The sequence below is a fragment of the Anolis carolinensis genome, chromosome 1 (assembly GCF_035594765.1).
Source record: "Anolis carolinensis isolate JA03-04 chromosome 1, rAnoCar3.1.pri, whole genome shotgun sequence".
Taxonomy (NCBI): Eukaryota; Metazoa; Chordata; class Lepidosauria; order Squamata; family Dactyloidae; genus Anolis; species Anolis carolinensis.
Window position 1 is genome coordinate 92,535,944 of NC_085841.1, and position 14,514 is coordinate 92,550,457.

Genomic DNA, 14,514 nt, shown 5'->3' on the forward strand with positions numbered 1-14,514 from the left:
TTATCAACAATTTGTACAAGAAGTCCCCAAAGAAAATATTGTCTTGGCTGATAGTTGCTGAAAAAGTGAAGCTTTAAGTTTGGGTGTATGGTCATAGAAATAAATGTAGATATAGAGCCATATAAAAACAATTTTGTTTTTCAAAAGAGCAGTCACTGAGCAAAAGATGCTGACAGGCTAATATATTCTTATGTCAACTATATAATAAATATATACCAAGAGAGAGAGAGATAGCAGTAAACTTTGTGGCATTTAAATCAGAAGCTTAAGAGCTAAACAACTAGACTGTAGGCACAAGTTATTAATACGTAATACTATTGTCCACATAAAACAGTTCTTTTGCTGTAGTCACATAAAAAATTTCTTCAATGCTACACTCCTACATGAAGCAATAAAAATATAGAGGCATTTTATTGTCACAATAAGACTTGAAGCAAAAGAAAACCCATCATTTCTATGAAGGGTAAATAATGTATTGTGCCTTTCACAGCCAAGTTTCTAAGTGAATGGATATCGGAGGGAAACAATAAAGTATGGGGTCATCCTGTCTGTGCTGCCAGTTGAATCTTAATATTACACTGACTATAGGAAAGTATTAGTATAGTTGGGGGAAAACGGGTCAGTGAAAGTGATGACGGCAGGAGAAGTGGCAGGAGCCAACATTACAACTCCCCCCACTCCCCCCCCCCATAGACAAATCTTGCCAAAAAAAACCCAATGATAGGTTCTCCCTAAGGTTGTCATAAGTCAGAAACAACTTCAAGGCAAACAATAACAAACAGAATTCAAGGGATTGTGTACATTTCTTATTTATTTCAGTGCAATCAGCCCTCCACATCTGCTGGGGTTAAAGGCACAGGATTACCATGAAAGTAAAAAATGGTGAATAAATGGTGATGAGGCCCTAGGTTTTTGATTTTTAGCTTCCAATGGAAGTTGACCATAGAGTTGTGCTAAGAGACTCAGAAATTCTTAGAGAGATTTTCTCTCCAGTGACAAAATAGTACTCATCACACTTGAGCATTTATCCACTTTAAATCTGGTTTCTGCCTCCTGCAGAATTCTGAGGTTTGTAGTTTGGTGAGGCCCAGAACCTGTCTGGCTGAGCTGTTTAAAGACCCTTCCCTAAAGTGAATTTAAAGGGATTTTAAACTGGATCCAAACTCTAGTGTGATGAAGCCTCTAGAGATTCTTAGAGGTGTTCTTTTGGGAAATTTCTAGGTTCTCCAGCATGACTGGAAGAAGTTGACAATAGACTCATACTGGAGGACCGAGAGATGCCTAGAAAACGTTTTCATCAAATCGGTAAATAATCAAATACAAAAAAGCCAAAACTGCAAATGTGGAGGGATGATGATACTTCTACTCAATTGTATCTGCTTATATTTTAGAACAACTGACAACAATTATTGGCCATTATGAAAACTGGGTGAAAAATACTTAGAAAATGACTTTCATAGCAACTTGCATTCCTAGACTATATAATCTTGAATTTTTTTCTCTTTTATTTTGAATTATCCTCTGTTTAGGTTAATAGTTTTCAAATTATTTTCTGACTTTTTCCCATAAGAATATTTGGGGTACAGTTACTAGCTGGAATAAAATATCACCCACTTCTTTCTGATAAAAGCAGCAATAACATTTCTTTACTTCAATATGTGTGTGCACTGGATTCACTCCATGTAAAATAGAGTCAATGCATGCACATTTTGTAATAAATTATTTAAAGAACAAGGACAATTGTACATACTTGCAGGGAAGAATCATAATAAATTTGACAGCTTTTTTAACAATATAAATACAAAAAACCTAATGAAAGTTGACATAGCCTATCTAACTGGCTAACAGGGTAAGTATTAATGCTTCCAGTGAGTATTAATTTTATTCGATATACAGAAAGACCTTACATACAGAAACAGAAATGTAATGGTTCCTATCATTTGTGGTCATCACACTTTTAATTTTAAGAGGACATTAAGCTCACTGATATCACTTTTATGTCAACATATGGAAGCATAGTACATACTACTTGTGCCTGATAGGAAACAAATGCATGAAGACCTATTTTGAGTGCTAAGCAAGAGCAGGTCTCCCTTTCATCTAGCACTTGCAATTTGCATGTCACAGTAAGCTACAATTCATGGTAGTCATAATTAATTTCTTTAGCCTTGAATTTGTCCTCCATTTAACATAATAAGCCAGTTTTGCTCCCACATTTCTTTTCTGCTATTCTTCCATGTCTTTTCCATGGGTTTGTTTTGACATGCAACTGGTAAAAAAATTCAGGAATAAGTCATGGATCCAGATTCAAATATAATAGGAAGACATGATTAAAGACAGAGTCTGAAAATGTTGTGACTGTGCCTTCGGGGACTGTGGATGATGGTGGTGGGATCAGGAGAGGAAGGAAAAACCCTCGCGAGGAGGGCTCGTTGGAGGATTTGTACAGAAAGAGAATTAGGGACCTCAATGGGGAGTCTTCTGAGGAAGATTCAGATGGTGAGTTTGTGGAAGAAATGGATGCTGGTGAACAGGTGGTGACTGAGGAAGTGGGCACTGACTGGGCGCGGGCACCGGCGATGCCTGGGGAATTGGGGCCCATGGCTACTGCTGAACCTTGGGTATCTTCAGAAGCAGATCCCTCTTGGTCTGTTTGGAGGAGAGAGGATGGATCCTCAGGTTTGCATGGTGTTGGGTGTGGGCAGGATGATTCGAATTCTGATGAAGAATTAGGCACGCCCGATCCACGAGCTTTAGCTGTGTGGAGTTCTGACTCAGATTAAGGATTTGGGACACCTGCTCTTTGGGTGGTGGTGTTTGGACACCCAGGGAGAATTGGAATAAATTGGGAATGTTTGGTCACTTCACTTTGCGTGTGGCAAGGTGTTGCTGGGCGCCATTGGGATTCCTGTACATGTTAAAGAAGACTGGACTGGGACTTTGCTTCAGATGTAAGTTTATCTGGGTTGCTCTACAACGGAGGGCTGGAACTGTGTGGGTTTTCCTGGACTGTACTGTTATTACTATTTTTAGCTGCTGTTGCCTCTTTGTGCCATTTCGTGGACCTTGAATTGATTACTACAACCTCTGGATCCTGAACTGGAATTCGACCCTGTTTCTGCCTTCGCTCTCTGATTAGTCTACCCATGGCTCTTGACTTCTGGCTTGCCTCCTGACCCTGCTGCTGTCTCCTGTCCTGACCCTGGATCAACCTGATGACGTCTCTTCGCTTTGTCCCTTGAGCTTCTGGCATTACCTGCACTCTTGAAGCAGTTTGCTGCTGTTCCTGCTATTTTGACTCCGGACTGGTTTGACGACATCTTCTTGCACTGCCCCTTTAAATCCCCAAAGCCTGTTGCTTGCAACAGTAAGGGCTTGGAACCATACTTTCCCTTTTGCACCAGCTCCAAGTTTGTTTACAAGCTCCTTTGCCCAGTTTTTGTTTCTGTTTTGAGCTTTGTGTTTAAACTGCTAGCTTGTGACTCTTGGGAGTTTTTTGGGAGTTTTCCAAGTCTTTGTTTTGTTTTGGCTGCTTTTCCAAGCCAACTTAGTTTGTTTAGAGCTGAATTGAAGCACCTTTTGTTTAATCTGGATTATTTGCTTGGATAATCCGGTTTGGTTGCTAAAGCATACTTTTTAATATATTTTTGTTTGGACTGCTTTAAAACACTGAAAGTTAAGTGTTTAAAGCCATCTTTTGTGTTTGTGTCTATTTTTTGGGCTATCTCTTGAATAAACTCTGTTTTGCTCTCAAATTGGCATCTGACTCTTGACAGAAAACCTTTTCACATTCTTGTTTAAATAATCCAGAATTAAATGTTATTCTTATTAATTCTGGCTTTTAATTGTGGCTCATGGCTGGCTTGCACTTTATGGTTTATTTATTACATATACCTCATGAGGCTGCATTTGGATATAACATAAAGCCAGAGTTCACTAAAGTATAAGTGCCGACATTATGCTAAGAATATGCCTATATCCATTACTTTTTGTGAGATATTCCTCAGTTGCTTTTACTTTCTGGATATTGACATACATAATTATGAAGGGTGATGTTGCACTTTTGCCCAAATTACTGTCTATCATCAGTTAAAGGTATTCATGAACTCCTTTTTCTTTTCAAGCCAGTTAAATGGAAAATAAAGAGATTATCATTATTCTTTTCTATGAACAATTAATACTTATTGCCCTTTCCCATCCTCTCTGTAAGGAGCCACACTAATGACATTAAAAGCTATTATCCAAGCCAAGCTAATGATCCATTCCAGTTGTAAGTAATTTTGAGTTGCAATGGAAATTACATCAGAGAGCAATGCTGGAAATATTGTCAGTTATCCATGTAGGTTCATATTCACTTGGATACTAAGCAGTTTTCCACTTAATTTAACAGTTACCATGGTGAGCCTTGATTGGTGAGTATACAAACATCCATTTGACTGTGATATAAGAGAATAAACACAGATCTTAAATGCTTATGTGAAAAGCAAATGCTTATAGACTTGAAGGAAGAATACTGCTCCCTTCCCATTTATTGTCTGTGTATTTGTAACCCATGCTATCTTTACAGGACAACAGGCCTTTACAGGACAACATGGCATGGGGGGGGGGAATGATACATTAAACATGAATCAGCATCTGAGGCATCAGCTTACTTTCTCCTATACCAGGGATGGGAACTGGGCAGCTCTCTAGATGTTATTGGACTACCTCTCCCAGAAGAGCTAGCCAGCACAGATAATGGCAAAGAATGCTGGCAAGTGGAGTTCAACAATAACAATGGGGTAGCTGCACAAAGTTTCTCAGCTGGGCAGTGGCTCCATAGTTACGCTGCCCCCAAGCCACACAGTTCAGTTTTGTTACATCGACAATACTACACAAAGGCTTTTCTTAGATGAAGGTAGCGGTTGCAGCCTTTCTAGAAAGAATATTCTATAGTAAAGCTACTAAGGGGTTCATTTTGTGATGACTGAATCGGTACATATTGATCTCTCATTTGCTTGTTTTCGAACTGCTAGGTTGGCAAAAGCTGGGACTACAATGCAAAGAAAGTACATTTTCTAATCTCTGGAGAAAAAAACAATAGAAATTACCTTTTTATCACCTTCAGCAGTATTCCAAAGTCTGTAAGAAACTAGTGCAAACTCTAAATGGTTTCCTTCTACATTTTGTATTTCATCCCAGTTCATTCAGAAGTTTCACAGTTTCTGTACAACAAATGTAAGCAATGCCCATATTCTTTTTAAACATGTAAGTAAACCCTTAAAAGCAGACTAAATTTTCTGCAGGGTTTCTTGCCCTGAGGACAAACTTTTGAAAATACAGAAAAGGATACAAGGTAGGTAGAAAATGAAATATATGCCTTTATCCTGGTAAAGCAGGTGTACAACTGGAATGATACAGGTTGAATATCCCTTATGCAAAATGTTTGGGACTGGAATTTATTTTGGACTTTTTTTCAGATTTTGGAAAACCTGTATTTGCATACAAATAAACAATGAGATATATTCGAGATGAGACTGAAATCTAAACATGGAATTCCTTTATGTTTCATGTATACCTTCTATAAATAACTTGAAGGTAATTTTATACATTTTAACCAAATTTGCAGGAACCATGAGAAAGCAAAGGTTGCACTGTTTCTACCACACAAGGAAGATTTTCCTATTGCCTATTATCATGTATCATTTTCCATCTATTAATGATGTGTCTAAATCAAGCATCTGAGGCAGGAAAAAAATGAGGTCATTCTCCAAAAAAAGTTGATTGGGTTGTGTTTTGGTTTAGGTTTTGTTTCTTTTATGTATTTGTAGTTATAAGGTACAAATAAACTTTTAAAAGTTTTACTTCTAAACATCTGTTTTTGCCCTAAAGCCCATGTTCACCTTTCAGACATACTGATTTTCTAAAATGAGGTAGTAGAATCTGGAGAAAATGAGTGACAGCTATATGTGTTTGTTCTCTTTGAGTGCTGCATAAAGGGCAGTAGTGTTCAGCTTGGTATTTTATGCTTTCTCTTATTGTACGAGTTTCAGTTCCTTTGCCTTGTGAAAGCTTTTGTCAGTGGCAGAATTCTGCAGCATTTTAGGGTGACATTTTAGGAGTTTCACACCTAGGGTTTATTTAAGCCACTTTTGAATATTCCTTTGCTGCCACTTAGAATGGAAAGTGTCATGTAATGTAGAGCTATACATATGTGTGAGAAATAATGGAAGTGTTAATTAACATCATAAATATTTTCAACCAAGGAAGGCCTGTATGTCCTCAACAGCTCTCTATTAAGTCATTTTGGTTAAGTTAATTAACTGGCTCACTTGAAAATGCTTGGTGATGTGTGAAGGCCCATTAGACATAATATCAAGAAAAGGAAATGGGGACAGGTTGTAAATGTCGGGTTTGTCAGTGTTCCAAGTAGATGAATATACAGAGTAGAATAATTTTTTGCTAGCCCTATTAACAAAGCTACCAGTGTGAAAGTACAAAATATTTAAGGCACTCTCCTTAATAATGCTCATGTGTAATTACCATGGAACTGCCTATGCACAGGAATGGAAATCATGAGACTCGCAAGCCACATGTAACCATTTGGGTAATCCAGCACAGCCTTTGAGATACCCATTGACTTGTCCCTCTAAAGGTATTTGACACCACCCTTAACATACTTGATCAAAGAAGACCGCAAATGCGGAATACCCCTCTTTGGGAGGGCACCAACCAAAATACTGTAGGAAGGAATATGTTGTAACTTTTGCTCACCCTGTATGGCATCTGCAAGGGCAGGGTTAAATCCACCTATTATTGAACAATATACCTCAGTGACCTATTCAGAGAAGAATGTGAGGAACATGAAAAATGACTATTAATCCAGTTTGAGGAACTGAAGAAACTGGTTTACCAGCTTCCATCCATTCTTTAAGTGGCTCTCCCAGAAAACAAATTTCTGGCCCTCCCTGCCTTTGCTGGCTCATCCTGCCTTCGCCATGGAATAAATCTGCCAAGGAAGGAGCGGCCTCATCCCATGAGCTTGCAGCACATTGCTTTTCCTTAGAGAGAAAAATAAGCAAGTTGGTTCCCAGCTTTTTTCCTTCCTTGTTCTCTCTGATGTGTCTGCTCTTGACTGAAGATGAGAAAATAATCAGAGTCTTCCTTTGTGTCAGTGTCTCTTAATTAGCACTACAAAGTCAACAAGAGCCTTTTGACACAACTATTTATTGCTACAAAGATATAGGATCTACATTTTAGGTTATAGGTTTTATAGGCAACGTGTAAAGTAAAATTCTGATGCAAGCAACATCTGTTTATATTCCAGAATGAAAAGAAGTACTGAAAATATGTCTTTTATACATTTCTCTACTGCCTTCATGCCTGTTGTCCTAAATGCATTTTTAGACTAGTTTTAAAATGTTGGTTTTGCTGCCTTCATCAGAAGCAGCATCTATAGCATCATCACTGTACATGGTGCTTTAGAAATAAAATAATTCCTTGCTCTTAGGCTTACAATATAATTAAGATATGACACAAAGGGAAAAGGGATAGCAATGTGGGAAGAGAGTATGTCCAACAGATATTGCCTCTTATTCTTTCCTTCCAAGACCAGGGCATGAATGGACAGCCAACATTGTCTATTACTGTATGTGTGTCTATATATGCATATATATGCATTTATTTGTGACTCTCTATCTCTCCCTCTCTCTCTGTATAATTTTATCATTACACCTAAATGGAGTCCTTATTTTTTGTTTGAAATAAAGACAAGACAGACAGACAGACAGTGAGTAAGGTAATCAGTTTGTGTGTCCGTTTTAATGACAATGCTGCCAATTTAAAACCAAAGTAAGGTTTTTCTAGGCTCATTTTAAGAAGAAACCAGGAAACAAGAAGCTGCAGACTGATTAAAGGGGACCTTACTCTGTAGTATCCTCTGTGTACAATTATTTTAAGACTTATGGAATCTCTTTGGAATTCAAATATCACCCATCACAAAAGAGCAGTGAGATAAATGATATTACATGGCATCATCTGGTGACCCCATATTTCATAGGTTTTCCTTAAATAAGGAATTCTCAAAAGTGGCTTTGCCAGTTCCTTTCTCTGAAATGCAACCTACAGGACCTAAGTTGATAGTGAGAAGGAAATAAAACATAAATTCTAAAGGAGAGGTGAAGCCAAAAAGTAGACCAAAGGACCTGCATCTGTACATTCATTCTGCATCTCTTACATACAGCCAGTGGGGCAATGATGACATTTGTACAAAGCAGCTTACAATTTATAAGAACAATACAATTAAAACATACAAAAAGTATAGATTAAAATAGAAATAAATTACAAGTACAGTAGAGTCTCACTTATCCAACATTCTGGATTATCCAACACATTTTTGTAGTCAATGTTTTCAATACATCATGCTATTTTGGTGCTAAATTTGTAAATACAGTAATTACAGCATAGCATTACTGCGTATTGAACTACTTTTTCTGTCAAATTTGTTGTATAATATGATGTTTTGGTGCTTAATTTGTAAAATCATAACCTAATTTGATGTTTAATAGGCTTTTCCTTAATCCTTCCTTATTATCCAACATATTTGCTTATCCAACATTCTGCCAGCCCGTTTATGTTGGATAAGTGAGACTCTACTGTAATTACAATATTGTGCTCCAGTCATTTCCTCAGAAGCTAGACAAGACTATCCTCTATCCACTTACCAGCCACTCACTTAAGCAGCCTAATTTGCTATTTCTTTCTTTAGTGCTTCCAACATCTGGCACCCCATTTACCCTACCATATAATACAGCTTCATAATGCAATTAAACGGCATTGAACTGAATTATCTGAGTCTACACTATCGTGTAATACAGTTCAACTGCATTATGGAACTGCATTATATGGAATGTATATGGGGCCCTAAACAGTCTCTCCTGTTGCACACTTTCACAATTCTGCAGAGCCAGGATCCACATACTTGTCACTGCAAATTCTCAGGCAAGGATAAATCTGTACTTCCTATTTCTTTTCCTGCAAAAGCAAATACAGTTTCACCAATTAAACAAATTATGTGTTTTATGAACACAGAAATAGGTACTATGGCTTTTCTGGTCATGCTACTTTTGCAGTATTTCATCTCAATATCTTTCTGGCCTGCTCAGTGACAGGCAAGCATCTGAGGAATGGAGCAGGTTGCATCACTTATGAAGAAAACATTCTGTTTATAAATGCTCACTTCATTTCCTGTTTGCCAGCCCATTTTTATTCATTCAGTGAGTGACTTCCAGACATAAGGCCAAGGTTTTACAATGCCCCATGGAACAGATGGTCATCCTGTGAATGGGCACCACTATCCATCCTGAAACACTTAATAGCTGCTGCTGAATTAATGTTGCATTGTCTAGGAACACATGAACAACAGTGAGATTTTCAATTACCATTTTTGTTTCAACATTTATCCTTTTATTTATACTTTCTTTTATGTTATATTCAAAAAGGCCTAAAACACTTAAATTCAAAAAACCTTGGATTTTTTGTTTTTGTTTTCAATAGGTGTTATTCATATAAATGTCTACTTTTAACCTCATGTTTTCATAAATAGATCTTAAAACATTGTAAGAAATGCTATAAAATGATCTGGACAAAAAAGTGTAGGAATGCTATAGAAATTATTAGAATACCCTTTTCCTATGTTATAATTATAAAATACAGAAAGTGCTCAAATCCCTGGAGTGTCTAAAATTGTCACAAATTCTGTATTTTTCAATACTTTCTCTTTCACACATAGAAGCCTAAGCATGCAAACATATTTTTTGTCAGTGTAGCTGGGTTTTATATAACACCTTTGTGTCAAAGGCGCTGACATGTGAGTCCACTGGATTAACATGATGGATATTCACCTGACAGAATTCACATGATAAAGTCACTTTAGACCAAAAGCTTGCAGGACTGCTATGAAAATTCGGCTACTCTTGCTTGAACTATTAGAATGCATAAAAGCCTATGAAGATGGTTGTTCATTTGCTTTATAAATGTCATACCATTCTACTGCTTAAAATGTAAGGAAATTAATGCACTTGCCATGAAACCAGGGGACCATAGAAAAGAATGACACAAAAATCTCTATATGTACCTGGTTATAAAAGCTTCTGCTTCTCCTTAACTTCAATTTAGGTTGTTTTTGAGAGTGTTATAAAGCACTTATGAACTATGATTCGAAGATTTAACAATGTAAAGGAAGCACTTTGGTCTAGAAATTATTTTAATTGTATGTGCAGTTAATGGCTAAGAAACACCTCACAGAAACCACTTTAAACATTAAATTATATCAGTATACTCTCTCAAAAAGAATTCCATCCCCACCTCTATTACAGTGCTGTAGGAACACATGACATACAATCATTTTAACATTGAAAGTACTTCTTCAATTCATTTTTTAAAAACTCATTTCTTGCTCTGCAGTTTTGGGGAGGGGGGGTTGGACTGGAGTAGCATGGCTGGTGGCAAGTGTCAACATTTTTTTTTATGTGTTGATCAGGGTCCTCACCATTGAAGAGGCAAAATAAACTATCTTTCTCCTTGGGACCACTGAAGGGTGCCTTCTTCTGACCTCAGAGCATTTTTAAGCAAGGCTCTGCTGGTGAAGTGCTTCGCAAAGAAGGAAGTGCAGTGCTTTCAGCAACACCAAAAGTGATGTGAGTTGTTGTTCAATAACATCTGGGGACCCAAATTGGGTAAAAACTAATGACCACTATGTAAAGAAATTATAGTTGGCCCTCTTTATCCACAGATTCTCTGCCCATGAATTCAACAACCTTTTGAAGGCGACGATAAGCCTGACCTGGCCCTCAATGAAAATGAGTTTGACATCCCTGTTATAAAGAAACCAATAGTGGGTTTTTACATGGAAAGACTCTTAGGTCCCTCCTACACAAGCCTTACATTCTAGAAGAAAGTGGGATGAAAGGGGATGGGTAAATGACACGCACCAAAAATGTGCACAGGATCACGGGATCTGATTTTTTAAAAAAAACATGTTAAAAAGGTTTGCTTAAAATTCATGATTACCCAAAAATGTGCTGCTACAGAGGACTATATATTCTGGCAGTTAAAAAAAATTCCAAGAGTTGGTTGCAATACGCTAGTGCGGACTTCTTCTTGGCTCTGGAACGCCCTTCCCCAAGAGATCAGGCAAGCCCCTACACTGTCCTCTTTCTGCAAGGACCTGAAAACTTGGTGGTTCCTGCAGGTTTTCGAGCAGGATTAGTCCTAGGCTTCCTCTGTTGTTAGCTAGGACCCTGCTCTGCACTTTATCCACTTCCTGGCCCTATGATATTCTGTTGCACTAGTCCTGCCTAGAACTTTGTAGTTGGCCATGCCCACCCTGAAGCCCTGGTCATTGTATTTTGGCCCCGTTGATGGAGCATATTGTAACTGGAATTTGATTTTTGTGGTTGTTTTGACTTGTATGTTCTTGTTTTATATTTGTTATTTTTACTATGTTTAATTTGTTGTATGGTTTCTTTTTGGCAATTGAATGTTTTGCTTTGTTGGAAACCGCTCTGAGTCCTCTTGAGGAGATAGAGCAGTATATAAATAAAGTTTTTTTAATTATTATTATTATTATTAGTTGTTGTTGTTATTATTATTACAACATATCCTCATTTTACAATCCCAAAACAGCTGATGAGGGATGTAAACAGATGAAGCCAAATGGAAGCACAAGAGAGAAGCAATTCCCACAAGAACTCTCTCCAACCATTCCTTTTCTCATACTTCTGAAAAGAAATGGAACTTGAATTTACATAGTGAGCACCAACATGGTGGGCAAGCAATCCCAAAGGGAAGCGAGGTTCAAGAGGGCAAACTTAAAGGCACCAGGAAAGTGAGAAGAGATAATGACAGGAAATCTGGTTATGTGCACTTTCTTATATCCGCATCAGCGCTTATGACCTGTAGCACATCTCGGAGCGTCAATAAGAAAAAAAAAATCGAAAGAAAACTTCAGGTGGATGTCCCGCATCCATTTTGTGGCTTTCTAAAATCTGCCTCTCAGATGCTGGGACCATTTACTGGGACTGAAAGCTCCATGTTTGGACTTTACTTCAGGTACTGAGATTTTTAACCCCACTTCCTTTTCCCGGATTAAGAGGCTGTCTGGAAGGGCCCTTAGTTCAATCACTTCTGATATTCCAGAGTCCTAGGCTCATATTTCTTTAGCACCAAATGCTGGTTGGTGAATTTCAAGATACTACTAAAATAAATTTTTAAAAGAGTAGATCCACACACTGGAAGTCAACCCTACTCCTTCTATGCAGACTGCATCACATATATCCAAAGACCTTCTGACATGTTTCCAAACTAATTTGGAAACATAGATTGTCTCTCTATTCCATTTTACATACACACACCACTTCTGAAATCTACAGGATAACACAAAACATGTTTGCTCTCTTCCTCATAATGAAATATTTCTGGTATTTCAGTTTTCTTCCACATGATGCATAGCAACTGCTGCAGCCATTTTATTCTCAATTATTTAAAAAGACACTAGTGAAATAAACATGAGCCACAGAAGGAAGAGTCAGAAGAAATAAGAATGGTATTTTCTCCATCTCCGGAAGAGCAATGTATTCAGCGATCCTTACAGGACACAATAAATGCTGAGATAGAAACAGAAGTAGGTTCACGATTAAATATGGCCAGATAGCCCAGCTATGAACATATGCTGTAAGACAGATGAAAAGCAAAGTTCAGTCTTTCAGATGTATTTTGGATTGTAATTCCCAATACAGTAGAACCCCGGTTATCCGATTTAAACGGATCTCGGATACCTGGATTTATCGGATAACCCGATCTGTAGGCCCAGACGCCTAGCGGTGGGAGCAAACTTCTCCCTCTGGCAGGCGCTTGGACCCAAGGAAGTGTGAGGCATGGTGCTGCTTAGCGACACGCTTCATGCTTCTCTAAAGGCCCAAGCGCTTGCCAAAGGGAGAAGTTTCCTCCCTCCGGCAGGCGCTTGGGTCCAGGGAAGCGCAAGACGTACTGCTGCTTAGCGACATACTTCGCGCTTCTCTAAAGGCCCAAGCACCTGCCGAAGGGAGGAAAATTCTCCCTTTGGCAGACACCCCAGCCCAGGGAAGCAGGCCACGATCACAGACAGCTTCCGGGACGCTTCCTCCTGCCTCTTCCTCTCCTCCCACATGAAGGAGCTCCTTCTCGCGAAAGGAGAGGGAGAGGCAGGAGGAAGCGCCTCGCCTCTTCCTCTCCTCTCGCGCGAAGGAGCTCCTTCTTGCGAGAGGAGAGGGAAAGGCCGGAAGAAGCATCCTGGAAGCACCCCGCGATCGCTGCTGCAGCAGCACTCGTGGCCTACTTCCCTGGGCCGAGCCCTCGCCCCTTGAGAAGCAGCCCACGAGTGCTGCTAGGCAGTAGGCTCATGGGCTCCTTCTTAGGGGTGAGGGCTCCTTTTGCTGGAGAGAAAGAGAGGAAGGGGGAGGGGTGTCCCTTGGATAATGCAGAGCCTCAGTTAACCGGGGTTCTACTGTATTCCTAATCTACTCACTAGAGCTAATGAGAATTGCAACAGTATCTGGAAGGCCATACCTTCCCTACTCTTGCTATAGGCAAAATAAACACACTCCACACCAAGGAATCCACTCTCAATTCCCCAGCGAAAAGGAACACATTTTAGATAAATGACTGGAAAAAGCAGTAAAATATATAATACAGTATAAACTATGCCTCCTCTGACAGTTTTGTTATCTATAGCTGTCAACAGCAAACAGATTGTTTTGAGAAAAGCACCGAGTATCATACCCAAAGCTTCATAGCACTAATATGAATAGCTTCTTGGTTTTCAAATGGATTTTTCTTCAGTTCAGTAACTTGGAGAAACACATGCACATTAAAAAAAACTTAGTTGTGAAATTTTGCAGCTACATTCTTCTCTTCTTGTTTTTTTTTTAACTGAAGATATTAACACATTGAAAGAGTTTTACCTGAAGACCTTCAATGGCTAATCGAAGCATACTTGGTGTCAGTTTAGAAGCCTGTTTGAAAGTGAAGTTGCTCCAGTCTATAATCAAAACAAATCCATTTACTTGAAGTTCTGGATCCTCTATCATGGCTTCCAAGGAAAGAAGTATGGCACGCAAAATATCTACCAGTGTGTACCTGTCAAGACATAAAAGAAAATATTGAGTTAAACTGTACAACTGTGATCATATACTGTAAGAAAAAGTTTGATTTTGCTATCAACCATTGAAGTACAGTAGAATCTCACTTATCCAACACTCACTTATCCAACGTTCTGGATTATCCAATGCATTTTTGTAGTCAATGTTTTCAATACATCGTGATATTTTGGTGCTAAATTCGTAAATACAGTAATTACTACATCGCATTACTGCATATTGAACTACTTTTTCTTTCAAATTTGTTGTATAACATGATGTTTTGGTGCTTAATTTGTAAAATCATAACCTAATTTGATGTTTAATAGGCTTTTCCTTAATCCCTCCTTATTATCCAACA

The 14,514-nt window shown here is 38.5% G+C and overlaps 1 protein-coding gene across 1 annotated transcript in view; it reads right to left on the reverse strand.

The window, feature by feature from the left end:
• The window catches only part of clvs2 (clavesin 2), a 72,948-nt gene that overhangs the window by 44,450 nt on the left and 13,984 nt on the right, over positions 1 to 14,514 (reverse strand). Inside the window, exon 2 of the mRNA XM_003215561.3 lies at positions 13,980 to 14,154. Within this exon, the coding sequence (XP_003215609.1) occupies positions 13,980 to 14,154 (175 nt within the window). The remainder of the gene's footprint in view (positions 1 to 13,979; positions 14,155 to 14,514) is intronic.